The sequence below is a fragment of the Symphalangus syndactylus genome, chromosome 2 (assembly GCF_028878055.3).
Source record: "Symphalangus syndactylus isolate Jambi chromosome 2, NHGRI_mSymSyn1-v2.1_pri, whole genome shotgun sequence".
Lineage (NCBI taxonomy): Eukaryota > Metazoa > Chordata > Mammalia > Primates > Hylobatidae > Symphalangus > Symphalangus syndactylus.
The window spans coordinates 136,498,872-136,525,784 of record NC_072424.2 but is presented as its reverse complement, the minus strand read 5'-3'; the positions used below and the strand labels follow the sequence as shown (position 1 = coordinate 136,525,784).

The window sequence follows — 26,913 nt, the reverse complement described above, 5'->3', positions numbered from 1 at the left end:
ACTTTTGGAGCCAGCCAGTCTGGGCTCATACCCAGTCAGGACTCAGCCACGTGCTCCCGGGCCAGCTGCTTCATCTCTGGGAGACTGGCCTTCCTCCTCCGTGACATGGAGCCACCCCTGCTTCATAGGGCTGTCTGGGGAACTCACTGAGTCATCCAGGCACAGCCCTAGAGCAACAGCCAGAACAAAGCAAGCCCGACTCAGAAGGGTTTCTTCTACCTTCCATTTCCCCCTCAGGAAGGCCCAAGAAGAGGAAGCTAAGCCACTGTTCTGGGATTGGGAGGGACGCACGCAGCCATGGGGAAAACTTCAATCTAGGTGTTTCCATCGGTCCTTATCTGGTCATGCTGTATCCCAGTGGAACTTTGGCATCCAGACAAACACAGTTTGGTTATGGCATTGAGTGTGCAGTTCAACACTGATTTTATTGGCTTCTATGTATCAAGCACGTGCCAGGCATCGAGGATCTAAAAAGAAGTGAGACCCAATCTCTGCATTTAAGAAGGACCCATCCCAGCCAGAATATGGACACACAGACAAATAACTCATAACATGGTGGGATGAGTACAAAAACCCAAGGATCAGAAGGCACGAGTCACTCCACACAGGAGCAGAGAGGGCTGGTGGGGCGAGGGAGGGCTTCCCAGGGAGAGGCGTGTGGGACAGCTCCGCCAGGGGATTGAAATAGTCATGCACTAGGAGTTTGAAACAACGCCTGCTTGCTTTCCTCAGCCTAACAGCAAATCTTGACTTTGGCTTTTAAATCTGTTAAAAGGGGAAAAGTACGAGAAAAGTAAAACCAATGAAGAAAAGAGACGAGGAGGATGGGAAAGGGACACATTGTTTATTCGTAGACAGGGGCCCCTATTTCTTTCATCCAATCATCTATTGTCTCTGAGCAGCCAGTCATCGGATCAAAGGAAATAAATGTTCAGCCCTCCCTGGTACGGGGGAAACATCACCAGAGTGGAAATGCAGAGATGTGCAGCAGCATGAGTGCGTGTGAACGTGACTGTCATCACCACACACGCTTTCAAGGGAAGACTATAGAACGTTCTCAAAGCCCACAAGCCACAGCCCTGCACGTCATTTCAAGCGGGCAGCAGCTCGCTCCTGTGTTGTTCACCACAGCTATTTCCTTGAGAAGTTTCACAGCTTCAGCGTGCAGCCACCATGCTTTCTGCCTCGTACCCAGGGGAAAAGCTGAGTGACTGCATTGTCCTTGAAATTTTACCCAAAAACCTCATGACTTTTTTGCTTGCATAGATTCTTTTTTTTTTTTTCTCTGAGACGGAGTTTCGCTTTTGTTGCCCAGGCTGGAGTGCAATGGCACGACCTTGGCTCACCACAACCTCCGCCTCCTGGGTTCGTGAGATTCCCCTGCCTCAACCTCCCGAGTAGCTGACATTACAGGCATGCACCACCATGCCCTGCTAATTTTGTATTTTTAGTAGAGACGGGGTTTCTTCTGTTGGTCAGGCTGGTCTCGAACTCCTGACCTCAGGTGATCTGCCTACCTTGGCCTCCCAAAGTGCTGGGATTACAAGCGTGAGCCACTGCGACCAGCCTGCTTGCATAGATTCTTTACGGAAGCTGATTACAGCCACAAAGGAAGGTGATGAATAAAGAACAGCTCTCAGCTCCATTCCCTATTCATAGGCTTAAAAGACTCATTTTTGCAACGAGACAGCACGCATGCATATGATCAGAAAGTCTGACACAGAAATGAAGATGTGCGTTTATAAATTTTCTGTCTATCTTGTTACTTATTCAGAGGTGGGTTTTCTGGGAAGTTAATGACACCTGAATTTCAGAATCCCTTATTTGCACGGCCCTGTCCAAGGCCCTAGATGCCCTATACCTGGTTCCCTCTTTGTTTTCCTAAAGTCTCCACAAGTTGTATAAGTTTCAGGTCCCTCAGATATCTGTACTTCACATTAGAAGACTCGGCTGGGCGCGGTGGCTCACGCCTGTAATCCCAGCACTTTGGGAAGCTGAGGTGGGTGGATCACGAGGTCAGGAGTTTTAAGACCAGCCTAGCTAACATGGTGAAACCCTGTCTTTACTAAAAATAGAAAAATTAGCCGGGCGTGGTGGTGGGCGCCTGCAATCCCAGCTACTCGGGAGGCTGAGACAGAACTGTTTGAACCCGGGAGGCGGAGGTTGCGGTGAGCTGAGATAGTGCCATTGCACTCCAGCCTGGGTGATAGAGTGAGACTCTGTCTCAAAAAAATAAATAAGGCTGGGCGTGGTGGCTCACGCTTGTAATCCCAGCACTTTGGGAGGACGAGGCGGGTGGATCATGAGGTCAGGAGATGGAGACCATCCTGGCCAACACGCTGAAACCCTGTCTTCACTAAAAATACAAAAAAATTAGCCAGGCGTGGTGGCAGGCGCCTATAGTCCCAGCTACTTAGGAGGCTGAGGCAGGAGAATGGTGTGAACCCGGGAGGCGGAGCTTGCAGTGAGCTGAAATTGCGGCCACTGCACTCCAGCCTGGACAACAGAGTGAGACTCTGTCTCAAAAAATAATAATAATAAAATAAATAAATAAATAAATATGCTGGGCTCGGTGGCTCACGCCTGTAATCCCAACACTTTGGGAGGCTGAGGTGGGTGGATCACCTGAGGTCAGGAGTTTGACACCAGCCTGGCCAACCTGGTGAAACCTCATCTGTACTAAAAATACAAAAATTATCTGAGCGTGGTGGCAGGCACCTGTAATCCTAGCTACTGGGGAGGCTGACAGAGGAGAATCACTTGAACCTGGGAGGCGGAGGTTGCAGTCAACCGAGATTGTGCCATTGCACTCCAGCCTGGGCAACAGAGTGAGACTCCATCTCAAATAAATAAATAAAAATAAAAATAAATACATAAAAATTAATAAACAACATTAGAAGACTCACACGTGGGCTTGAATCTATAAAACTTGAAGCCTACCTGAGAGAGGACAAAGTCGAACAGGGGCTTTATCGGAAAGGTCACGGCAATTCACCGCTGATTCCGAGTATTCTTTCTTATTCGGGGAGACTTCTACCACCCAAAAACAACAAAAAATATTACTTTAGAATCAGAAATAGGAATTCATGACTGAAATAGGAAGCCATGGCATTCATACTTTACACTTGACCTCTTTGTATGGAAGAGCAAAGAAATGAGAATTAATATTATGATTTATTTATTTATTTATTTATCGGAGATGGAGTCTCACTCTGTCGCCAGGCTGGAGGGCAGTGGCGCGATCTCAGCTCACCGCAACCTCCGCCTCCCGGGTTCAAGCGATTCTCCTGCCTCAGCCTCCTGAGTAGCTGGGACTACAGGCAAGCACCACCACACCCGGCTAATTTTTTTGTACTTTTTAGTAGAGACAGGGTTTCACCATGTTGGCCAGGATGATCTTGATCGCTTGACCTCATGATCCACCCGCCTCGGCCTCCCAAAGTGCTGGGATGACAGGTGTGAGCCACCACGCCCGGCCAAGAATTAATATTATTATATCCTTCTAGGTACTACTCACAATCGTTATGCTTTCTGTTGTGCCAACAGCTACTATTTATTTAGCTCTTACTCTGAACCAGACAGTTTAAGTACTTTGCATACATTATCTCTACTAATCCTTATTACCACATTATGAAGTAAATGTACCCATTCTACAGATGAGGAGAGTCTTGGAGTGATTAAGTAACTTACCTAAACTCACACTCTAAACTGGGTCTGTTTAACTCCAAAACATTATGCTTCATTTAGGCAAAGCAGCTAAGAAGTTAGAATCTCCAACTATCTTGGCTGAATAATCTTTTCTACACCAATTCTAATTTCTTTTTTTCTTTTTTTGAGACGGAGTCTTACTCTGTTGCCCAGGCTGGATTGCAGTGGCAGGATCTTGGCTCACTGCAACCTCTGCCTCCCAGGTTCAAGTGATTCTGCTGCCTCAGCCTCCTGGGTAGCTGGGATTACAGGTGCCTGCCACCACATCCAGCTAATTTTTGTATTTTTTTTTTTTTTTTTTTTTTTTTTTTAGAGATGCAGTTTTGTCATGTTGGCCAGGCTGTTCTCAAATTCCTGATCTCAAGGGATCCACCCACCTTGGCCTCCCAAAGTGCTGGGATTACAGGTGTGAGCCACCACACCCAGCCCAATTCTAATTTAATAAATCTTTAATATCTAATGTGCACTTTCCTCTCATAGTCTCTTTCTTACCAAGCAATTTGGGGATTAAGGAAGCTTAATTAAAAGAAATTTAAATTAGACCCTAGTTAACTTTTTTATAATTCCAAAATGATATTTATGTTCCACCTCCAAACTAGAAATTACGGGTGATCAAAACAATAAAGTCGATTCAGAGAGAGCAAAACAGTAATAAACTGTAAGTATAAGAATTTACAAACCAAAGAAGAAAGCAAATGACACTCTACCTTTTAAAAAAAAAATCACACCATATAGCTTTTGGATAGGGCTTTTCTGCTTTGTTTTGGTTTTTAATTAACTCTGAAGTTACTTCCACCATATCACTTAAATCATTATTATCTCAAATGTTAAATGGATGTTATTCAATAAAATTACAAGATATCTTTTATCTAATTTATTATGTTTTGTTTCCTACCTTTTCAATGTCATAAATTTAAGAAAAGTTACAATAACTATAATCTCTACCCACCCCCCTCCTAAAACAACCTGTCGCAACAGCCAGCCATGCGTTCTCATCCTACCTTCTCATCTGCTTCAAGAGAAGAGACCAGAGCTGGCTCTGCAGATAAGGAAGTCAATTCTTCTGGTTAGAGTAACTGACGTATTTCTCTTCCCTTCCTGTCGGGCACAGGCTGACGCAGTGCACCCTGTGTGGCCAGCCTTACATGCCTCAGTGGCTATTCCCACATCACTACGGACCCAGGGAGCAAAGCCACCCCAAAACCACACCAAGGAGCTCTTCTATGCCAACATTTTACATTTTTAGCTGGAGGAAAGACCAGGCTGATGCTGGTGAAATGTTTCACCCTTCCTAAGGAAACTCTCTACAGAGACTACAGCCTTCAAATATTCAAATGTTTCCACATTTGTGAAGGGTTTCACATTGACTTCAGTGTAAATGACTAACCACATCTCAAAGAACAGCTATTAACTTAAGAATAATTTACAAGAAAGGGGGACAGCCAGGCCAAGAGCGATGAAGATTGTAATGAAATCACCAAGGGGAACCTTCAAAATGCTATGCATGTACTAGGTAGTATTACTCAGCACCGTGAAGTGTCCCTGCCCTGCTAACTCAGGCATGGCCAAAGACTTGCTCTGGAGAGCAATAAGACAATGAAGTGTGTGCAAAGGTGCCACGTGCCACGTAGGCTTAGCACCTTCCGAGCCAGTACTGGGGCCACCATTCTCTTTCCCTTGCCTTTCCCTCGATGACTCCAGACACAGGCTGCTCCATCGACCTGGTCTCAGCATGGAGAAGATGTGCAGCAGAGCCATGGAAGATCCTCGATGGTCATGGAGTGTGAGTGGCAAATAAATGTTTGCTGTCATCAGCCACTGAGAGTGTAGGGCCATTTGTTTCTGCAGCTAACCTTGCCTATTCTGCTGTAGTGTGTAGTGTTTTCACAAACACAGAACTGAGCATCAAACTATTTAATATATACTATATTAAATATATACTATATTAAATATATACTATTTACTATAGCATGAATATTTACCCATTGGAACAAATGCCAGCGGAGGCCCTGCTATACCACGAGTTATCCTTTAGTTATTGGTCTTGGGGATGAGGTCCCAGGGAAAGGGCTGCAGTCACCAGGATTGAGAGGAAGAGGGATCCAACAAGCTCAGAGCAGCCACTGTTTCATGGGGTACGGAGGTATTTCAGCACAACTGTGCCTCCACTTCCCAGCTCAATAGCAGATCTAAATATAGGCACTTCTTAGCTAATCTCTTTAGCATTTCTCAGCACAAGACTCTCACTTTAGATATGTGTCAGCCAGAGTTTCTTTTCCTTTACAACATTAAATTCCTCAGCCATGAGTGTTTCAACAGCACCCTCGTCCTCATCATCTTCTTCTGTTATTATTATTTTGACTCAGCATGATCTCATAGCACATCTCAGTAACACACTTTTTGACACAGGGGAAGAAAGGAAAAAATGGAATATCCACAGGATGGCATTTGGACTATGAAGGGCTGCAGATTATAGCAGAACAACACTGCTGGATATTATTATTATTATTTTATTTTTTTTTTTTTTTGGGATGGAGTCTCGCTCTTTCACCCAAGTGGGACTGCAGTGGCGCGATCTCGGCTCACTGCAAACTCCGCCTCCCAGGTTCACGCCATTCTCCTGCCTCAGCCTCTCCGAGTAGCTGGGACTATAAGTGCCCGCCACCACGCCCAGCTAATTTTTTGTATTTTTAGTAGAGACGGGGTTTCACCATGTTAGCCAGGATGGTCTCGATCTCCCGACCTCGTGATCCGCCTGCCTCAGCCTCCCAAAGTGCTGGGATTACAGGTGTGAGCCACTGCGCCTGGCCACTGCTGGATATTATTGATGTTATTTATTGATGTGACAGTTCATTGATTGCTATGATTATTAGGCCCACACTTGCTAAATAAAGGTATTGGCAGCTCCAGTCCCACAGTCTGTATTCAAGAAATTTGACTCCAGGAAAGAAAGGTGATTGCACGCAAACCTGCCAACCTATCACTAACCTCCAAATTGAAAAACAAACCTAAGATTCACTCCACTGACTTACTGCATAGAAACTAAACATTATTCTAAAATATGGCGGAGTGGCAAAGATTCATGAGCAGTTATGAGTCAAGGTGTCTGAGCTCCAATGCTTCTGATGGACATCCATTCGTGGCAGATGGAAGATGCTGGAAATGGCATCTGGTGAACTGCCAAATGTCTTAACGATTTTAAATTCCTTAGCCCTACATCAGCTGGGCAGAATATAATAGCACATCACTGCATTTTTCCAAGCACTACAACATCACATAAGCCTAGAGAATTCAAACCCTCCTATTTACAGATATATCCATTTTTTAAAAAATATTCCATAAAGGCCATGTTTTAGTCAACTTTGTAGCCTCAACCCCAGCTCAGAGCCTGACACAAAGGGAGTGCTCCATATATGTGTGTTGAACAAGTGAACAGATAGTTATGAAGATAAACAGACCAGCTCATCCGTCTACTGGCAGCCTCAAGATGTCATATATCATGATCATTTAACAAATGTTCTTTAATAGTTAAAATTGGAGAGTGGTACCCAATATATAAAAGCTAAAATCATGTAAACATTTTTAAAATGCACATTTGCATGTTTTCTGTTGATTTATGTGCATGCTGGTAATTCGCAGTTATAACAAGATCCATGCATTAATTATGCACCATCCTAGCAGCCATTCAGGAAATTAATTTAAATTAGGAAGTTCCTAAAAGGTTGTGGGGAAAATTGAAAAGGTTGTCCCAAGCGTCATGCTCTTCCATTGCAGGTGTTTGCTCAGAACCGGTTTACTCTTGCTTTGCACATAATTCTGTGACACTTAGCTACTGAACTCCAGGTCCACGACAAAGTAGCAGAAGAAAAAAGATTTAAGAGGCTCCTGACTGACTCAGGATCATGGTGGGGCCAAGAGCTTGGAACCAGGTAGGCAGAGAACACCCAAAACGAGATCTGAGGTGATACTGAGAACGGCAGGAAGGCAAAGCAATGTCAGCATCAGAATCACGTGTGGACTAAGGCGCAAGACTGAAACACCAGGACAGGGGAGTTGAAGCCAGGTAATAAGAAAGGAACTCAAAAGGTAGATAAAGTTCAGAATCCAAGGAGAGGAAGACCAGGTGTGGGAGAGCAACCAGCCCGCCCAGCAAGTCTCCTTGCTCGGGCCAAACACCCAGGGCCAAGCAGCCTTGGGTCAGTCAGGGCTCTGCCCTCCTCTCGCCAGCCCTGTTTCCCTCAAGGAGGCAGGTAGTTGCATCTTCCTCCACTCCCCAGTTCTCTCCATTTGGGTCTGAGGCAAAGCTAACACCCATGGCGGAAATGATTCATGCAACAAATTTTAGGCCGGGCATGGTGGCTCACAGCTATAATCCCAGCACTTTGGGAGGCTGAGGCTGGAGGATCCCTTAAGCCCAGGAGTTTGAGACCTGCCTGGGCAACACAGTGAGACCCCATCTCTACAAAAGACATATTAAAAAAATAGATGGGTGTGGTGGCTAGTGCTTGGAATCCCAGCTGCTCAGGAGGATAAGGCAGGAGAATACCTTGCGCCCAGGAGCTCAAGCTCTTAGTGGTCTTTGGATGACTAAACTTTAACACATCTTAGCTCAAAATTTCCGATCACACCACTGCATTCCAGCCTGGGCAACAGAATGACACCCTGTCTCTAAATAAACAAATAAATGTTAATTGTGCAGCTATTATGTGCCAGGCACAATGTGGAAGGAAGGGGATACATTAGTGAATAAAACAGATCCTTCCTGCATGGTACTTAGTTTCCAAATGGAGACACACCATAAACAAGCAACCATAAATGCGTTCTTACAAACTGAGAGAAGTGCTATGAGGAAAATGTACAGGATGCAGGGGTGGAGAATGAGGAGGTCGGCTACCGTAGATGCAGTGGTCACAGGATGGCTCTCTGTAGGAGATTTTGAGCTAAGACATGTTAAAAGTTTAGTCATCCAAAGATCACTAAGGTTAGTCTGTAGTCTGACAACTTAGTAACTATTGACTCACCGCAGGGCAGAATGGATGAGGGGAGGGAAGCGTCGCTGGGTTAAGTTGAAGGGCTCTAATAAGACCCTGATAGACCGACCAGGTTACAGTCCGATGGTCATAATCCAGATGAGAGATATCAATCTTTAACTGGAATCCTGAGCATATAAGGTAGAAATAACAAGGGTTGCTGACGGATTAGATGTGGGATTTGAAGTTTAGTTCTACCAAATCCCTGGGACCCTTGCAGTCAGCTCTTTCTTGGGGAATTGGAAGTGGGTTCCAGCAGCCTGAATTCAAGTGCATGATGAAACCAGAAAAAGCAAACGCCAAAATCAAAACTCTGAGCCTGAGAATACCTGCCAACAGGTGCATATGCCTCAGCTTTCCGTGGAGGGCAGTTTACCAGAGCCCAGTGCAATTCCTAATTTCCATAAAGAACCCACATACAAATCAAGTCTGTCTAGTTCACTATGATTAAGGTAGTCAGGAAGTGTGCCACATTTTACAAAAATTTCCACCCAAAATGTTTTTTTTTTTGTAATGGTTCTTAAAGGAAAAATTCTTATTTACCTGGAAAACTTAACACCCCAAAGGGAAGTTTCGTTCAGATAGCTAAAGTATGCCAATCCCAGTCCCCAAGGGAACTGCAACAACGTCTCATCGGGCGCACTGCCTTCAGCAGTCACTTTCGAGTTTGTTGCCAGGTGTCCGAGCCGGTATGAACGTCCGCGTCAATCCACACAGTACAAACCGGAGGAGGGGCCGGGACCACGCTTCCCCTCCAGGACTGCCTTTTGTACGTGTGTTCTGTTTCTGTTGCTAAGGTTTAGGGAGCTGCCCGGCTACCCTCACGGGTTCCCATGGAAACCACCACCTCCCAGAGGACAGGAGGAGAGGCGAATTCAGGGTCCACCCACGGGCCCCGCCCAGGCATGGAGTCACTGAGGGTCCGGGCGGGGCCCGGGAGCTGGGCGTGGTGGGGGCCGTGGGGCTAGGGAGCTGGGCATGGGCGAGGCAGGCGCGAGCGGAGAGCGGCGTGGCAGGTCTGGGGCGGGGCCTGAGTGCGCCTGCGCAGTCTGCGCCACTCAGGGAGGCGGAGGCGACGCGCAGGAGGAAAGATGGAAGACTACCAGGCTGCGGAGGAGGTAACCGCCGTGTCGGCGACGGAAGGGTGGAGGCCTAGAGCCCTGGCCGCGGAAGGACACGCGGTCCTGCCCGGAAAGGCCTGGCTGCCCACAAAGGCCTGGCTGCCCACCTCATTCAGCTAGGCCAGTCTCGGCAGCCCACGGCCTGAGGTTCACGGTCGCCGGCGCTCCGCCCGGCCCCATTCTGCCCGGACACTGCCGCCGTTTCCCCGGCGCGGGGGGCGGGAAGGGGATTGAGCTTCTTCCCCCGCGGGGAGGCACCGGGCGTGACTCGGGGAGAGCGCCCCGGTGAGCGGTGCCGAGAAACCTTCCCGCAGGGCCTCGCCCCCGGCCCGCAGCCAAGCTCGCCGGGAGGATGACATCACCGCCCCTTGCTCTGCGGGGCTGACCCCAGCCCCAGCCTGGAGCGGGGCGCGGCGGCCGGGCTGGGAGCGCCGAGGCTTGGACGTCTCACCGCGGAGGTGCGGGTGACGCTCCCGCTCCAGCCCCTCCGCCCCGGGCTGGCGTCCCGGCCATCCCGCGCCTTTGTCTCGGGCCTCACCTGGTTTTGCAGCACTGGGAATGAGTAGCACATTTCATTTCCGTTTAAGATGTCTCTAAGAAAGCTCATTGTTGTAGGGAAAAAATCTCTTATGCCTCCTTGAGGAAGTAGGATAAAGCCCACGATCTCGCCAAGCAGAAGACACCCATCGGCACCGTGTGCGTTAAATGGCTTTCCTTCAAGCTCACGGTCGTTCGGGGAATAGAGCTGATAGGCGCAGCTGAGATACAAAATTCATTTTCTTCTTACTGAATAATCCTTGTTGAAATTCAGATAGAGCCCTATGGATTTATTATGCAGACTGTCAAAAATATAAACTATAGATACATTTGGTAAGGTTGGATATCTTACCATTTATGAAATTTAGTGGCCGGGCGCAGTGGTTCACGCCTGTAATCCCAGCACATTGGGAGGTCTAGGCGGGCGGATCACCTGAGGTCAGGAGTTCGAGACCAGCCTGACCAACATGGAGAAACCCCGTCTCTATTAAAAATACAAAATTAGCCGGGCGTGGTGGTGCATGCCTGTAATCCCAGCTATTTTCGGGAGGCCGAGGCAGGAGAATCTCTTGAACCTGGGAGGCAGAGGTTGCCGTGAACGGAGATCGCGCCATTGCACTCCAGCCTGGGCAACAAGAGCGAAACTCCGTCTCAAAAAACAAAAAAAAAAAAAAGAAAAAAAAGAAATTTAGTTTAAGGAGGAATGTTTTCAGGGAAAATAAAACTAAAACTTAAGGACTGATTCTAGAGTTTCAGTTTTGATCTGATTTCCTAACTAGCACACACTTCCTGTGACAGTGGCATAATCAGTGTTTGAATGCTGATGGCAACCAAGTGAATAGTGACGAGAAGACCTGGTTCAGGAGCAGTTAGCAAAGAAAAAGCCTTTCCCCTTAAACTGTTGCCCAATATAATATTGGAAAATGTCTTGCACTATAGTAATATCGAGTAAAACTTCTAAAAAAGAAATCGCTTTGTAAAGGAAAGCGCTTAATACTGCAGTCCGATTCTGACCCCCACAAATGAGGTGGCTAAGTGGCTTCATTATTCGAGATCTCAATTGCATGTGTGTAAAATGAAGGGGCTGGACAGAGTGGTGAGTGTTCCACCTGGGATGGAGCCCTGGGAGGTGGAGACCATGGCTGTCTTGTAGGTAGGCAGGTCTTAGGTATTTACTGAATGGCCCGTTCTGGTCCTCCCACCAGTCTCTTAGCAGCCTTTTCTGCATCTCTTCTAACTTCATGTAGATGCCTGGGCCTTTGTAACTATTCTCTCAACTCACCATTCATCTTTCTTGGAGAAGTTAAAACTATCCACTGGATTCAATACAACTCTCTGCTTTCCACTAAAAATTCTTTAAAATGTCCCTCAACCTTTTTCGTACTGTAACCATATGGGAGGTGATACAGTGCCTTTCCTTTGTGATTAAGGTCACTGTAGTCACTTGGAAGGATCCTTTAAGCTTCCAGAAATGACTTAATCTCTAAGATATTGCAAATTGTCATTCACTCAGTGAGTTGGTTTTGTTTCCAAGTCCAACTTCTGAGTACAGCAAGTGAGGTGGCTTTGGGCAGTCAGCTGCTGACCCCCCTAAAAAGAAAGGGCAGGGCCTGCAGTGGACAGCAGCCAGGCAGGGAGGAAGACTCACTGCCAAGTCAGGGTTCTCTGCCTTGATTCCCTCAGGATGCACATTGACTGAGGGCCCCGGGGGTTGCCCTCTCGAAGGCATGTCCAGAGCTACGTACCTTTCCTGGGACTCAGCAGTAACTTTAAACGCTTGCGCTCATGTGAAGAGCACATTGGCAAGCAAGTGCCTGACTAATGTTATTTTCAGGATGACCTTTTACCCATTAAGATCTACCATGTGTAAAAGGAAAACTATACTCCTGGCACTAGATTACTGCAGGCAGCCCACCTCCTGAGTCATCCAGACACTGACAGAGAACAGCCATGCTGGCAGCTGGTGGTTAGTCCTGGAGTAGGAGGGCAGCACTGGGAAAGAAAAATAATTACCTGGAAATAATATAATCATTGTACATTTTACAACTAATGGTGCTTTAAAAAAATTTCCTCAAGGTCAAACTGATCCTCCTAATCAGTTTACATCATGGAAGAGAGAATTACATCTTAAATAGATTGCTTCAGCAGCTTCAGTTAATTTATACAAAAATCAGCCAACTCATTAAGCCTCTCTATTGGTTAATGAGTCTAGCAGCCAGTTGAAATGGAAGAAGATAATGAATTCTAGTTTAAAGTGAAGTCTTAGATTGTGGCATGATTAAAACAAAACAGGGCCGGGTGTGGTGGCTCACGCCTGTAATCCCAGCATTTTGGGAGGCTGAAGCGGGAGGATCACCTAAGGTCAGGAGTTCGAGACCAGCCTGGCAAACATAGTGAAACCCCATCTCTACTAAAAATATGAAAATTAGCCGGGTGTGGTGGAGAGCACCTGTAATCCCAGCTACTTGGGAGGCTGAGTCAGGAGAATCACTTGAACCTGGGAGGCAGAGATTGCAGTGAGCCGAGATCGTGCCACTGCATTCCGGCCTGGGCTACAGAGTGACACTCCGTCTCAAAAACAAATAAATAAAAATAAAACAGAATACCTTTAAATTATGTGCATGTATTCTAGTCTTCTGGTTTCTGAAGACTGTAATGTCATCCATCCTTGGTAAAGTGAACGGTCTAGTTAGATTATTTCTAAGGTCTTCATTTCTAAATTATGTTCGTTACCTAAATTTGCACTTATCAATGTAGTGGAAATATCTTTTAAATAAATCACACTTAACTGAATGTTCTTCCTTACAGACTGCTTTTGTTGTTGATGAAGTGAGCAACATTGTAAAAGAGGTAAGAGGAGAAATGCTCTTCTTAAATGTTTAATGGCTTATATTAGAGAAAATAATGTGTTTTAAATACTCTCTTGGAATTGTTTCAACTGAGTCTATGTGTTTTGTGTTTCAAATAACAGTTTTTACTTCGGTAAATAGCTAGATAAGAATTGCTTCTATATTATGTAAATTACATATTTTAAATGAGATAAGGAATTTTATGTACACAGCATTATTACTGAATATCACCAAGACTTGATTCTGTAATCTTTTAAGCATTAAAGACTCCTGGTATACAAATAAATGTCTCCAGGGTTGAATGAAGAAAGAGTGAGTAAAAGAAAATTGAAAATCAACTTCCAGTTATTCTGGACCTGGTGATCCAGTTTGGGGCCTATTTGCTTACTTTTCTTACATTCCTAAACTTCACACTTTATTGTGTTATTGATCATGAAGAGGAAGAGAGACAGAAGGGATGTTTGTTATTCATTCAGAAAGTACACACTGAGGGAGCGTGCAGGGCATAGACCCTCCTGGAGTTTACAGCTGAGGGGCGGGCAGGGCAGACACATCAAACAGTCCCGCTGTAAAGTGTCAGCCCGCATTTGCTGTGTGGTAAGTGCCACTAGTGGTGGTGCTGCGAGAGCACTGAACGGGGAATGTGAGCCACCCAGGGAGTTCAGGGACCATTTCGAGCTGAAATCTGAAGAATGAGTAGAAGTAGGGGTAATGCAGTAAAAAGAGGGGACAAGGCCCCATGGGAAGTGGGGGCAGTGCATGGTGTGTGAGGGAGTGAAAAGAGGTGGGTGTGGCTGGAGCAGTGCTGAGAGCTACGGGCTCATTCTTACCCTAGGTAGGAATGAAGCCAGAAGGAGTTTCCTCAGCAGCTTCCCTGCCTTCCCTGGGTAAAATGGGGCACAGATATTAAAGGCATTGGCTAAAAGAAAACTATTAGATGATCTGAATTTAATGATACTGTTTGGGGTTTCAGATGTAATTTAGAATTTAATGTAAATTATTGACTAGTGTTTGATAAAAAACCACAACCTATGTTTGTGATCAGTATCCAAAGGCAAAATGAATTTGGCCATTTACATTGTGCAGCATCAGGTGTGACTTTCTGGTTGCTTTGCGGGATCTGTATGTTTGGTTTTCATGGTTTTTCTAAATACACAGTTTCACGTGGAACACAGCAGGGGGCAGCAAGGTGGGTGGATTACACCAGAACTGGGAACAGTGGAGGGGGCTTGTTGGGAAGTCTAGTCCTGCCTCAGTTGTTTTCTGCCTTATCTTTGACTTGGTTACCAGCTTTCAATTAGCAAGTGAAATTGAAAGTACACATTTCCAGGCTGGGCGCGGTGGCTCACGCCTGTCATCCCAGCACTTTGGGAGGCCGAGGCGGGCGGATCATGAGGACAAGAGATCGAGACCATCTTGTCCAACATGGTGAAACCCCGTCTCTACTAAAAATACAAAAATTAGCCAGGCTTGGTGGCGCGTGCCTGTAATCCCAGCTACTTGGGCGGCTGAGGCAGGAGAATCCCTTGAACCCGGGAGACGGAGGTTGCAGTGAGCCAAGATCACGCCACTGCACTCCAGTCTGGGCGACAGAGCAAGACTCTGTCTCAAAAAAAAAAACAAAAAAGCACATTTCCAATCTACATGGAAACATGAGGTGACATTGCAGTGTTACTTGAACTTGTGTCACTGGCCTCAACAGCTTTTTTGCCCCCGCAATAGGTAATTCTGTACTCAAGTGACCCTAAATATTGGGTAGTAGTCAATTTGCACAGGTCCAAAATTGGTGGAGGGTTCCCTCCTCCTTGAAAAACTGAATTTCAAAGTATGTGTGGAGGGAGAGCTGGCGGAGGGAGAGGTTTAGCTTGAACAAAGCCTCCCCACCCTTTGACAATGCCCAGGTCTGGTAACACTGATGTCCTCTTAAACCGGGGCTTCTGGCCCCCCAGCCCTCTTGTAGCCTCTGAGCTGGGAGGGAGCACAGTGGCAGAGGACAAGAAGTAAGCCATCCTTGTGTGTAACTTGACTACTCTGAGTCTCAGGGAGATGATCAACAGGTCTGTAGGTAGAAATCAGAGTGACCTAGGGAGGTTTTAGGTCCTCAGAAGCAAGGTCGCCGGATCTAAGCCCCAGGCATCAGATCCCAGTCCATAACCACCATGCACAGCTCAGATCCCTGGACTGCTGGTTTGCTCTGCCTGTCTGAGGACAGACCTTGGCCCTCACTGAATGTTATTTTCACTTTAGGTCATAACTGTCATAGAAACTCAGGTTCCTGGTTTCCAGCACAGCAAGTTAGGGGTAGAGAAGAAAGTTGCTGAGATGCAAGCACCTTGGCATCCATGTGAAAGGCGAGCTGACAGTGAAAAACCCAGAAAATCATACAATGACAATATCATAATGATAAGCTTAGCAAGAGCACCAACAGTGAGCCTTGCATTGTCAGATAACCCCCGAAGAATATAGCATAGAAAAAGAAGTAAACGTATAATAAAGAAAAAAAGTTGGGCTGGGTGCTGTGGCTTATGCCTGTAATCCCAGCACTTTAGGAGGCTGAGACAGGAGGATCACTTGAGCCCAGGCATTTGACCCCGTCTCTACAAAAAACTAGCCAGGCGTGGTGGCACATGCCTGCAGTCCCAGCTACTAGAGAAGCTGAGGTGGGAGGATTGCTTGAGCCCAGGAGGGAGGCTGAGGTGGGAGGATTGCTTGAGCCCAGCAGGTCAAGGCTGCAGTGAGCCAAGATTGCATCACTGCTCTCCAGCCTGTGCAACAGAAGAACCCTGCCTCAGAAAAACAAAAATAAAAAAATTTCATCATAAACCTAAAATAAGTTTTGGAATATAAAGGGCTTTTAGTTATCTGAAAAATGCACTTAATGTGGTAACATGTTCTCAGACAATGCTGGATAAAAGTATTTTTTAATATATGATTATTTGGATAGGTTTGTATATTGTCGGTTGTACAAATAATACAATTCATCTAATATATAGTATTAGTATATGTTAGGTAGTAGTAGATAAAAGTAATATACTTTTAAGAAATGAATAGGCAAAATATTTTCTAGCCTCAACAGGAAAAAATGTGTATCTCTAAATATTAATAGTAGTGAACATTAAATGTGATTATTAGGTCAAAATGTGTAAATAATTTGACAGACTCAATTTTTAAAGCAAATTTCAAGCTTATTTAAATGAAATAATGCTATTAAGTATATTTGCAAAGGCACCCTCATGATTAAAAATAAACTTTTCATAAATCACTTCTTGGGGTGCCGTCAGTTCCTGATTGAAAGGTGGTATGGGTGCATTTGGTTAACCGGGACGCACTTTGTGCTTTGTTTTCTAGGCTATAGAAAGCGCAATTGGTGGTAACGCTTATCAACACAGCAAAGTGAACCAGTGGACCACAAATGTAGTAGAACAAACTTTAAGCCAACTCACCAAGCTGGGAAAACCATTTAAATACATCGGTAATGGATTTTTGTTTCTTGTATATTTGGGGGATGGTTTTTTAACACTGATCAGAGGGGCATCCAGTACCAGAACAGCTAACGTGGCCTCAACTCAAAGAAGGCTCCTGGTGGGAGTCGGTCGTGTGTGTAGTATACATTAGCGTACGCTTGACCATTTGGCTGCTGGTACAATTGCAGATCATATGTGAAGCGGGATCTTACAGGAGGTCCCCATCGGACGCTTTTAGAACAAGTGAAGCGTAGAGGAAGTGTGGACAGCCCCCAACTTACACTGGCTCAACTTAGAATTTTTCAACTTTTGATGGATTTACCAGGGTATTAAGTGCATTTGCAACTTAACATTTTCATATATTGTTGATTTATGATGGGTTTATGGGACATTGTAAGTCAAGGAGCACCTATAATTTGTCAATATAGTGAGACAAGGCAATCTGTCCCTATAATTTTTATCAAGAACATCATGTGGAGCTACGTACGTTGTACATTTGCTAAAAGTGGACAGAATGACATTTGTGTTACCCAGTAGACTTCTCTAACAAAAATTTGTTTTAACTTAAGTGACTTGTGTAATTATGCAGAAGAATGGAGCTGGATTACACACGGCAAGTTCCTGCTTCTGGGACAGCTCTACTGATGGTATGATTTTCATTCATGTTTGTGAAGTTTTGTTGTGTGAAATATATGACTGGAAGTTTCCTATCTTTGAATGCAATGCATGTTTATCACCTTTTGAAACATTTTATAATAGACTTGCCAAGGTTCTTTGTGTAGCATAGAGATGGGTACTTGACTGTTGGCCTTACTGTGAGTAAAACATCGTCCCCCAGCTTTCCCTGCCTTAAATGCTGCTCTCTTCCCTCCTGCAGGGAGCTGCACTGTGCGATGGGAGAATAAGACCATGTACTGCATCGTCAGTGCCTTCGGACTGTCTATCTGACCTGCAGTCCAGCCTACGGCCTTTCTCCTTTTGTCTCTAGTTCATCCTCTAACCACCAGCCATGAATTCAGTGAACTCTTTTCTCATTCTTTTTGTTTTGTGGCACTTTCACAATGTAGAGGAAAAAACCAAATGACCGCACTGTGATGTGAATGGCACCGAAGTCAGATGAGTATCCCTGTAGGTCACCTGCAGCCTGCGTTGCCACTTGTCTTAACTCTGAATATTTCCTTTCAAAGGTGCTAAAATCTGAAATCTGCTAGTGTGAAACTTGCTAATTTTCCATACTTTATACTTTTGTTAGAATAAATTATTCAAATCTAATCTAAAGTCTGTTGTGTTCTTCATAGTATCATAAATGATTTCTTCATATTTAGTGAGTGGCTACAGAATCTATACAACCGGGCCGGGCGTGGTGGCTCACGCCTGTAATCCCACCACTTTGGGAGGCCGAGGCGGGTGGATCATGAGGTCAGGAGATCGAGACCATCCTGTCTAACACGGTGAAACCCCATCTCTACTAAAAATACAAAAAGTTAGTTAGTTAGCCAGGTGTGGTGGCGGACGCCTGTAGTCCCAGCTACTTGGGAGGCTGAGGCAGGAGAATGGCGTGAACCTGGGAGGCAGAGGTTGCAGTAAGCCAAGATCATGAGCCAAGTTCCCGCCACTGCACTCCAGCCTGGGTGACAGAGCAAGACTCCACCTCAAAAAAAAAAAACAAACTATACAACCAAAAAAAAGAAAAGTTGCAGTTCTGCTGTGGTCCTCTCCACGATGTACTCATTTCACCCATGGGACCAGGATCCTGACGGCTCTGCTGGGTTCTGGTTAGATTCCTACCACACCCCCCATTCTGAAGCCCTCCTCTTCTAGAGGTTAAGGGATGGGAGGTGGGCAAACCAATTTCTATTCTCTTAGCCAGAGAGCTCTAACTCACACTTGGCCCAAAGCTGTAACACCTTAACTGTTAATCCCGTGTTCTCTGTAGGGCTCACAAATTGTCTTAGTACTTCATAGCTTACAAAATGGTTTTCACAATCAATCATTCATTTTGTGTCCTCAACAATTTGCAGTCATTTAAAAATCAGAAAATGTGTTTGGAGGTTATCTGATTGGTTTAAAGTCACACATCCAAGTAGGGAGATGGGCCCAAGCCCAGGCCTTGTCTCCATCTTCAGTGCTCGTCCCCAGGCCACGTTAGAGATGGCAGTGAAGATACCTCCGTGCCTGCCTGCTGAAATGGAAAAGCCCTGCCGTTGTCTCCAAAGCCGCTTCATTAAAGCATGTATGTCTGCAAGGCCAAATTAACTCCACACACAAAGAGCAAACAAATCAAGACACATAGAAGTGAATATTAAAAATTTATTAACATTTCCCAGAAAGGTAGTGTCAGAATTAAGCCATTCGCAAAACACGAATTTGCCATAAACATTCACTTTTGCCTGATGACAGCAACACTGTGATGGGGTGGCACTGTGCCCCACGGACAGGTCCACAACTCAACACGGCTCTACCTCTCCTTTTGGGCTTAAAGTTTAGTGTTATTTTATTTTACAAATATTTACATTTTGTAAAAAGGCAGTTTTTAGTAGCAGAAAATTATTCTGTTTTATAGTATGGTATCATAGTTACCAGCATATCTCCAATGTCAAACCAAGATAAACAGCATCACAAGATGTCACAGACTAACACAACTTCCCTTTGGCCAGGGGAAAAGATTTGTATCTTTTTTTTTTTTCTTCAAAAGTCTAACCTCTAAGGCAACCGGTTTCTAAAACCCTCAAAATACACAAATACACTTTCATGTTTTAAGTCTCATCTTCACTAAATGTTCAGACACATCCGTTTTCATTATCCCTTTTATGAGGGCCTGTGTTTTTCCTGTGATAAAGGATTCAGGAAATAATTTACCACATTATAATCTATTTAACATAACTACCCTCAGTAAATAGTTCATAAAATACTTGAGGCTGGTGGTGACATTTGTCTTGTAACCTGCCTCATTTAGTGGGTTGAGTTTACAAAATGTATCTAAGCTTTTATTGCAATCTGCAATTATGTACAGTAACAACCTTACAAACCTTGAACATAGTATACATATCCCCTTGTCTAGCCTTTCAAATGGGGCTTAAGAGAGAGAAAATGGCACCACTTCACTGCTGTAATGATTTAATAATAAATCAAGCAGACTTATTATCCACATGGATAACGAAGCTCTCCCTAGGGAAACTGAAATACCTCTGGTCATCTTCCAGGTTCTCCTAGACTGGACCAGTATTTAAAAAATCCCAAAGATGATGTTATTCAAGCCATTACCATGAAAGAACTAAAGTCAGCCCTTTAAGTTCGCAAAACTTTAACATAACTACCCTCAGTAAATAGTTTATTTTTTCTTCAACAATTTTCTTGCTACTGTCAAAAGTTTCTGGCAGACTTTAGTGTTTTAACCTGATACCTATGGTATATATTCTACATGCCAAGTGCTAGAGAGTTTAAGCAAAATTTTATATGGGGTATGTAGTATGTCGGTATTTATGATATACCAGGGAAGACAAGTTGAAAATACATGACTTAGTAAGAATGATTTTCCCCTTAAGTACTTTCTTTCTAATTGTTTTTCTTATTTCCAACTTAGTTACAAAAAGTAAATAAATAATCCTATATGTTTCATTTCATTGATGCATGAAGACTCAATGTATGAAGACAACAGTCATCAGTTTACACTATAGGACAAAGTTTTAAAAAGTTCTAATGTGTGTATGGCTAAATGCCTCGAATATTTTACATTTACTGATAAATAACAGCATTCCAAAATCATGGACAATTATTAAAAGTTGTAAACTATATCACAGAATATGTTAATCAGCACGTCTTCATCAGTTTACATAAAATTATAGTAGTCTTATTAGAAGTTGTAAAATTTGGTAACAGAAAATTTTTTTCAATACAGAGAATAAAAAAAACACATCACTGCAAATTTAAAAATCATGTAAACTTGAATTACCCTTGCAGTAACCAGTTGTCTTAAACATTCATATTTACAAGGTTTTTAAAACAAATGTGAATAGAATCCATATTAAAAGTACATTATCATTAAAGTTAAAATTAAAAGGAAAGATACAAAGGAAAGTCATAACGAATAGTTTCTCATGAACATCTCTAAGGTCCTAGCACTACTTAACGTGGATGATAACGTGAAGCTCTGCATGGTAATCTGAGAGTCAATGCATAGATGAAGAAAAAAAGTAGGTACTGCTTGCGTTGCGGAACTATCATCTTCTGGACCTCAGTCGCCAAGACGGCATCAGTCAGGTTGCCCTCAGTTATCGGATGTTAATAGAAGTGTGACTGTAGAGGTCAGGAGGAAAGCATGGGAGGCGTCCACATGAGACTCTATATGGAGTCCCTGACTGAAAAGAACGGGGAAGCTCCAGGACCTTCTATGATGCCACAGATTCAGCGGTGCCAAGGACTTCACAGAACAGGTCATCCCTACCTGACCGCCATGTGACGCATGGAGGACAGGGAACCCCTTCCAGAAGCACGAGTTGCCTTCTACCCAAATACGTTTTCCATGAACCATTTAAAACATTTTACTTTCATTTTGTTTCCAGATAAGAGTTTTAAAAACTTTTGGCCAATAAATAATCTAAAATATTCTATCAATCTTTCACGTAGCTTTACTTATTTATGACACGGGTTCTCGCTCTGACACCCAGGCTGGAGTGCAGTGATACAATCATGGCTTACTGCAGCCTTGACCTCCAGGGCTCAAGCAATCCTCCCACCTCAGCCTCCTGAGTAGCTGAGACTATGGGCATGCCCCAGCATACCCAGCTAACTTTCTAAATGTTTTATAGAGACAAGGACTCCCTATGTTGCCCAGGCTGGTCTCAAACTCCTGGGCTCAAGTGATCCTCCCACCTTGGCCTCCCAAAGTGTTGAGATTACAGGTGTGAACCACTGTGCCTGGCCCCTCATTTAGCTTTTATTTACATAAATAAAGCTGTATGGCATTTCATATTCAACAGAATTGCAGAAACTGCTATTTACTGGAATGGTAAGGTTTTCTCTCCTGCCCATACCTCCCACGGGGAAATCCATTTAATCGTGTGTGTACACACAGGCCCCTGAAAAGCACCATGGCAGTAACACCTTCCCCACGGAGTTGGTAACCTGTAAATTATCTTAGCCTTTCCTTATTCAACTTATCAAACCCTCCTCACAACTCCACACTATTACTTCCCCTTTGGTGACGCGAAGGGTTGGAACCCAGGCATCCCCCATTCCCCTGATGAGTCATAACTCACACACTGCACAAAACACAGTCCATGTAAGTGACCGATCACTTCAGGCCACTTGGTTACCCAGGGCACTGGCCACTCACTGAGGAAGGACTGCCCTGAAGCAGCCACAGATAAGGCTTCCCTTTGAGTTTAAAGGGTCAAAAAACAGTACCATGGAAAAGGGAATAAAGAGAGTGATGCTGTCATGCTGAGGACCTAGTCACAGGCTGCCCGTGAACTTGGAATCAGTGAATGATTACAGGAAAAAAAAAAAGTACATAATTCACTCTACTAAAAACGTGTAATTTACTCCTCATCACTGAAAACACGCTCATCTGAAATCTTCGTAAAAAAGGATTTGGCGGTTGAAACTTGTTATCAATGCCTCTCTTCTCATAGCCACCATGACAATAAATTTGGCTAAACATTTAAATTTGCCCTCAGTTTTGGTTTTCCTTTAAAAAAATATGTAAACAAATGAGCAACAGGAAATCTCTGCTTATAAGAAAAGTCTGAATACAACAGGGGAAGGTCAGCAGACGGTCACCGGGGAAAGCATCCAGGCACCTTGTCGCCTCGCTAGGCTGGCCGGGGCTCAGTCACTATCTGACTCCTCCTTGTACTTGGCCCGAATGGCCTGGCCGTTCTGCAGCGGCATTTCCTCATAGTCACTCCTGTGAGCAAAGAGACCTTTGAGACCGTCTAACTTCTGACAGCTCTTTATTTTCCTCTTCCACACTGACAGACCATTCCAGCAGGAATTCCATCATAGCTTCACTCTTTCAATTTTCTATCACCAACTGCTACTGCTCACCCCGTCCTCCTCTCCCCCACCCCCAGTTCCCAGGGCCCATCAGTCCAGAAAGCACAGTTCTTCCCGTGGCCAGCACGCCCTACAGGTAGCCAGCAGAAGGGACTACTACCACATCTAAGCCCATATACGGTGAAAACAGAAAACCACGAGCCACTTGACACTCCAAGGTAAATGCCTTCATACCTTGAAAATAATTTTAGAAGAGTAACCCACCATTCAGTAAACATGCAAGGCCATGCCGGGATGCCCAAGCTATGCCGGCCTTCTAACGAACAGGGACTTACCCATAAATCACATCATCATCGGAGTCATTCAGCATGGAGAACGCAGGATTGTCTTTCAGCTGGGACTCTGAAAACCAACAAGAGCATTTTCATCTCAAGCAATTGACGTGATGAGCCTGGACAGACAGGAGGCTGTCCCGGACAAAGGAAGGAAGTCGGAAAGAGCTGGATTCAAATCGCAGATGCTGCCATGTCTGTATGAACCTGAACAAATCTCGTGAGGCTGTTTTCTCATCTACAAGACAGGGCTGGCCTGGCCTGCCTGGCAGGGACGTCCTGAAGGCTGAGGGAGGCGGCCTGTGGGAAGGAGCAGGCAGGCTGCCGTTGCCCACGCACAAGCTGCCTCCTGTTGACACGGGGAGTGGGGAGCCAAACATAGGCCCCAGGAGAAGCGGCTCTGCCCTGCCTGCCCCCACCCAGTCCTTGGATGTGCAGCGAGCTGCTGCTTCTGTAAAATGGGCATGATTATATGTTTATCATAAAGTTGTTGTGAAGCTTAAGTGAGACGCCGTTTGTGAAGGTGCTGGGAAAGTGCCAGCCCACTGTAAGATGTCAGGGGGTGCGGGGGGCTGCCTATGTTCTAGAGAGTTCCCATCCTTTTCATTCCCTGTGCAAGAGGGTTGTTTTGGTTTCACTACTGGGTGACTTTTTGTATGTTTTGGCTTTTTTTTTTTTTAATGGTAACAACACTACTACAGATGCTCCTTGACTTACGATGGGGTTATGTCCTGATAAACCCATCGTTAGGTTGAAAATATCGTGAAGTCAAAAACGCATCGACTACAGCTAAGGCACCGAACATTGCAGCTTAGCCTATTCTGCCTTAAGTGTTACTACATTAGCCTATAGTTGGGAAAATCATCTAATGCAAAGCCTATTTTATTTAATTTTTTTTTAAGAGACAGGGTCTCATTCTGTCACCGAGGTTGGAGTGCAGTGGTGTTCTCACAGCTCACTGCAGCCTCTCCTCTTGGGCTCAAGCGATCGCCCCTCCTCAGCCAACCGAGTAGCTAGGACTACAGGCACATGTTACCACACCTGTCTAATTTTTAAATTTTTGTAGAGATGGGGTCTCTATTTTGTTCCCCAGGCTGGTTTCAAACTCCCAGACTCAAACAATCCTCCCACCTTGGCCTCCAGAAGTGCTGGGATCAAAGGATCAAAGCCTGTTTTGTAATAAATGTTGACTCTCCCTCATGAATTTACTGAATGCTGTACTGAAAGTGAAAAACAGAACGGTTGTTTGGGTATTCAAAGTGTGATTTCTCCTGAATGTGCATTGCTTTTGCACCACTGTAAAGTCAACAAATCCCAAACTGAACAGCAAAAGCTGGGGACTGACACTAACAAAATGAGTGTCAACTCTGTGTAGGAATGATACAACACAGGTTCTATGTATGCTGGGCCCCAACTCACCTCAGAGCTCGACATTTCAACTCACTGTCTCTCTGCCAAGAGAAGTCACTGGGAATCACAGTGCCCACATGAATGGGAAACCCGGGAAGTGGGTCGTGGATGAACACAGGCCTCTGTGCCCGCTACCTGGCCAGCAGCCCAGACCCCAGGGTGGCTTACCATAGAGAGCATTCTTCGACGGAGAATACACAAAGGCCAAGGTGTAGAGATAGAAGTTCAACAGGCCATAGAAAGATAAGAACTCGGCTGGTGGTGCTGTCAAGGGAAGGAACGCAGCATCTGGACACATCAGTCAGAGGCTCTGCCTACGGCTCGACCGCTCCTCCCGCCATCAGCAGCCCCTTCTAGTGCCATGCACCCGCCAGTGCCCGGGGGTCCATAACCCAGACATCAGGACTTCACAGTTCAAGCCCACAGCCAGGGATCACAAGGACTCTTCGAGGTCACGGTAAATAACAGGTGAACGATGGCCTCTCACATCAGTGGAAACCTGGACCCACTGAGCCATCTGGTGGCGCTCCTGTCACCAGCTCCGAGGGCAAGGCCAGAAGAGATCAAGTTACATGAAAAGGGCAGGAAGGCCACGGGCATACGGTGAATCAAGGTCTCTAGACACAATAATGAAATAAAGAATTGGAAACAAACTCTCAAACCAATTGTTCTGAACATTTTCTGGATTACAGACCCCTATGAAAATCTGATAAAAGCTTAGCATGAAATTCAGTCACAAAAATTTGAAAAAACTGTGTATTAATTCATGCGTTAATTGGGACATAAGAAATCCCAAAGAAAAAACCCAAGATTTAAAGCATTAACTCTTGAAGCGTCCCCAACAAGGAGGAGTGAAAGCACATGCATAACCTCTCCGACTTCTGGGCGAGGCCAGGGCTCCCGGGAGGCAACAGCCCTGCGCCACTGGCCTCGGGCACAGCGGGAATCGAAGGGGGTCCCAGTATTTTATGAGCTCTTCCCTACAGACACAGGCTCAACCTGCCACGACTGTCATGCCCTTGGATACATCTCAGTGATGATGAGAGAGATCCCCTGGCGGGAGACAGGAGGCTCGCAGCAGCCCTCAGCCACCCCGCAGTGCTCTGCTGGACAGCAGTAGGGGCTTGGAGCCCCGCGGCGTGGAGAGGGAACTGCACCTCTTTTACCTCACGGCACCTGCCTCTCTGGGTGGAAAGCAGGGTGGCGTGGGCACGCTCCAGAGCACCAGCCTCTCTGGGTTTGGAGCCGGGCTCTGCCACCCGAAACCTGACCTGGGGGAACTACTGAGCCCTCCAGGCCCAAGCTTCCTGTGTACAGAGGAGGGACAGGCTGCCCGTTCCCAGGGCTGCAGCGGGGCCAACTGAGACGCCTCTCAGCAGAGACGAGGCCTCCAGAGAACAGGGCGCGAGGAGCTGATCTGTCTCCTCTTGAGAGGGGCAAATCTGAGCCGCTAACCGCTGCAATGCTAAGCAGGCCTCCTGCAGCCAGGGGCCTCCAGTTAAAAGGATATAATTCTGGTAGTGAGTTGACAGCTCTGCTACAAAATTGTCTTGTAGTACTTGTGCTCCAAATCTCAAATAAAGGATAGCGATGCTGAAAAAGACAGAGGAGCAGAGACAATATGTAAACATGCACGAAAACAGCACTAGCTTCAGAGAATTCTCTATTCACCCCATTCAACCTTTCGGTCTGTACACTGTGATTTCTGCATGGGAACTTCCACACACGTGCACAGATGCACGCACACACGCACACACACAGACAGCCCCTGCCTCTGGTTTTTGGTCTTGGATCTAGGCGGGCTAGACCCACCGGCCAGCTGCAGGGACAGGATAAACCCTGCTGCGGACCCTGTCACACTTTCCCTTCTCGGGGCCTTGAAGCCCCCTTGGCACATTTCCTCCCTGCTCTCACTTTTGTAACTCAAGTTTTCGAGACCATTTCCTGTGACAGCCCCCCTCTCCCGAGGGAAGCCTGCTTCTCCTTCGTCACAGCTCCCCTTTCAGACACAGGGACGCCTCCCCGGTCAGTTCCAGTGACTTGCACAGCAGCGAAGGCAACACCTTTGGTTCAGACTCCCACCCAGTGACAGCCTCAGGACACAGGTCCACAGGCTCCTTCCCCACCTGCCTTCCACCTCACCTCCCACATGCCACCCTCAGCCAGAAGGTTTCATTAACATGCGCACCAGACCATTTCACCTCCCAGCTCAAGACCCTCTAGCGGTCTCCCAGCACAGAATGGAAACTGGACTCGAGAGCTCACTCTGCCTCCCGCCGTGCCCACGCCTGCTCGTCTCCAGCCACGCCGGCCTCCAGTGACGCAGCTGTCTCTCCACCTCGCCATGCTGATGCCCTCCCAGGCTGCCAGTGCCCTGTTCTGCGGCCTGGAGCAGCCACCCCACGGCTTTCAGGGCTCCTCCTCAGGTCCTCGGCCAAATGTCACCTCTCCAAGAGACATATCCC

At 45.8% G+C, this 26,913-nt stretch overlaps 3 protein-coding genes across 35 annotated transcripts in view; 1 reads left to right on the top strand and 2 right to left on the bottom strand.

Moving 5' to 3' along the window:
• SYTL3 (synaptotagmin like 3) overlaps positions 1-9,744 on the bottom strand; it is a 121,567-nt gene extending 111,823 nt beyond the window's left edge. For 8 of the 24 annotated variants that reach the window (XM_055268368.2, XM_055268447.2, XM_063632802.1 and 5 more), the window contains exons 1-2: positions 4,710-4,910; positions 2,941-3,033 (exon numbers count right to left, since the gene is read on the bottom strand). The gene's annotated coding sequence lies outside the window, so the exon portion shown is untranslated. Of the gene's footprint in view, positions 1-2,940; positions 3,034-4,709; positions 5,023-9,281 lie in introns of those variants that run through there. The other 16 variants (XM_055268424.2, XM_063632788.1, XM_063632808.1 and 13 more) reach the window with 10 other exon arrangements.
• On the top strand, positions 9,741-17,981 carry DYNLT1 (dynein light chain Tctex-type 1). 3 transcript variants are annotated; one of them, XM_055268531.2, is made up of 5 exons: positions 9,741-9,856; positions 13,205-13,246; positions 16,594-16,717; positions 17,299-17,356; positions 17,587-17,981. In XM_055268531.2, exons 1-4 carry the CDS (start codon positions 9,830-9,832, stop codon positions 17,352-17,354), a joined length of 249 nt encoding a protein of 82 aa, XP_055124506.1. In that variant the 5' UTR covers positions 9,741-9,829; the 3' UTR covers positions 17,355-17,356; positions 17,587-17,981. The 3 variants fall into 3 exon arrangements, with proteins under 3 accessions (XP_055124506.1, XP_055124488.1, XP_055124496.1); XM_055268513.2 differs by having other exon boundaries at positions 9,763-9,856; positions 17,279-17,356; XM_055268521.2 differs by lacking the exon at positions 13,205-13,246 and having other exon boundaries at positions 9,800-9,856; positions 17,279-17,356.
• A 1,024-nt stretch (positions 17,982-19,005) lies between these two features.
• Positions 19,006-26,913, bottom strand: part of TMEM181 (transmembrane protein 181) — a 101,282-nt gene continuing 93,374 nt past the window's right edge. For all 8 annotated transcript variants that reach the window (XM_055268311.2, XM_063632727.1, XM_055268321.2 and 5 more), the window contains 4 exons: positions 25,959-26,041; positions 24,617-24,706; positions 23,042-23,108; positions 19,006-22,617 (listed from right to left, as the gene is read on the bottom strand). In XM_055268311.2, the coding sequence (XP_055124286.2) occupies positions 22,539-22,617; positions 23,042-23,108; positions 24,617-24,706; positions 25,959-26,041 (319 nt within the window). In that variant the 3' untranslated portion in view covers positions 19,006-22,538. The remainder of the gene's footprint in view (positions 22,618-23,041; positions 23,109-24,616; positions 24,707-25,958; positions 26,042-26,913) is intronic.

What these genes read in the sequence shown, in the direction of transcription:
- DYNLT1 (XM_055268513.2), top strand. Translation starts at nt 9,830, where the DNA reads ATGGAAGACTACCAGGCTGCGGAGGAG. An exon ending in ACTACCAGGCTGCGGAGGAG is followed by an intron (nt 9,857 to 13,204) that starts GTAACCGCCGTG and finishes TCTTCCTTACAG; the next exon opens with ACTGCTTTTGTTGTTGATGA. An exon ending in TGAGCAACATTGTAAAAGAG is followed by an intron (nt 13,247 to 16,593) that starts GTAAGAGGAGAA and finishes TTTGTTTTCTAG; the next exon opens with GCTATAGAAAGCGCAATTGG.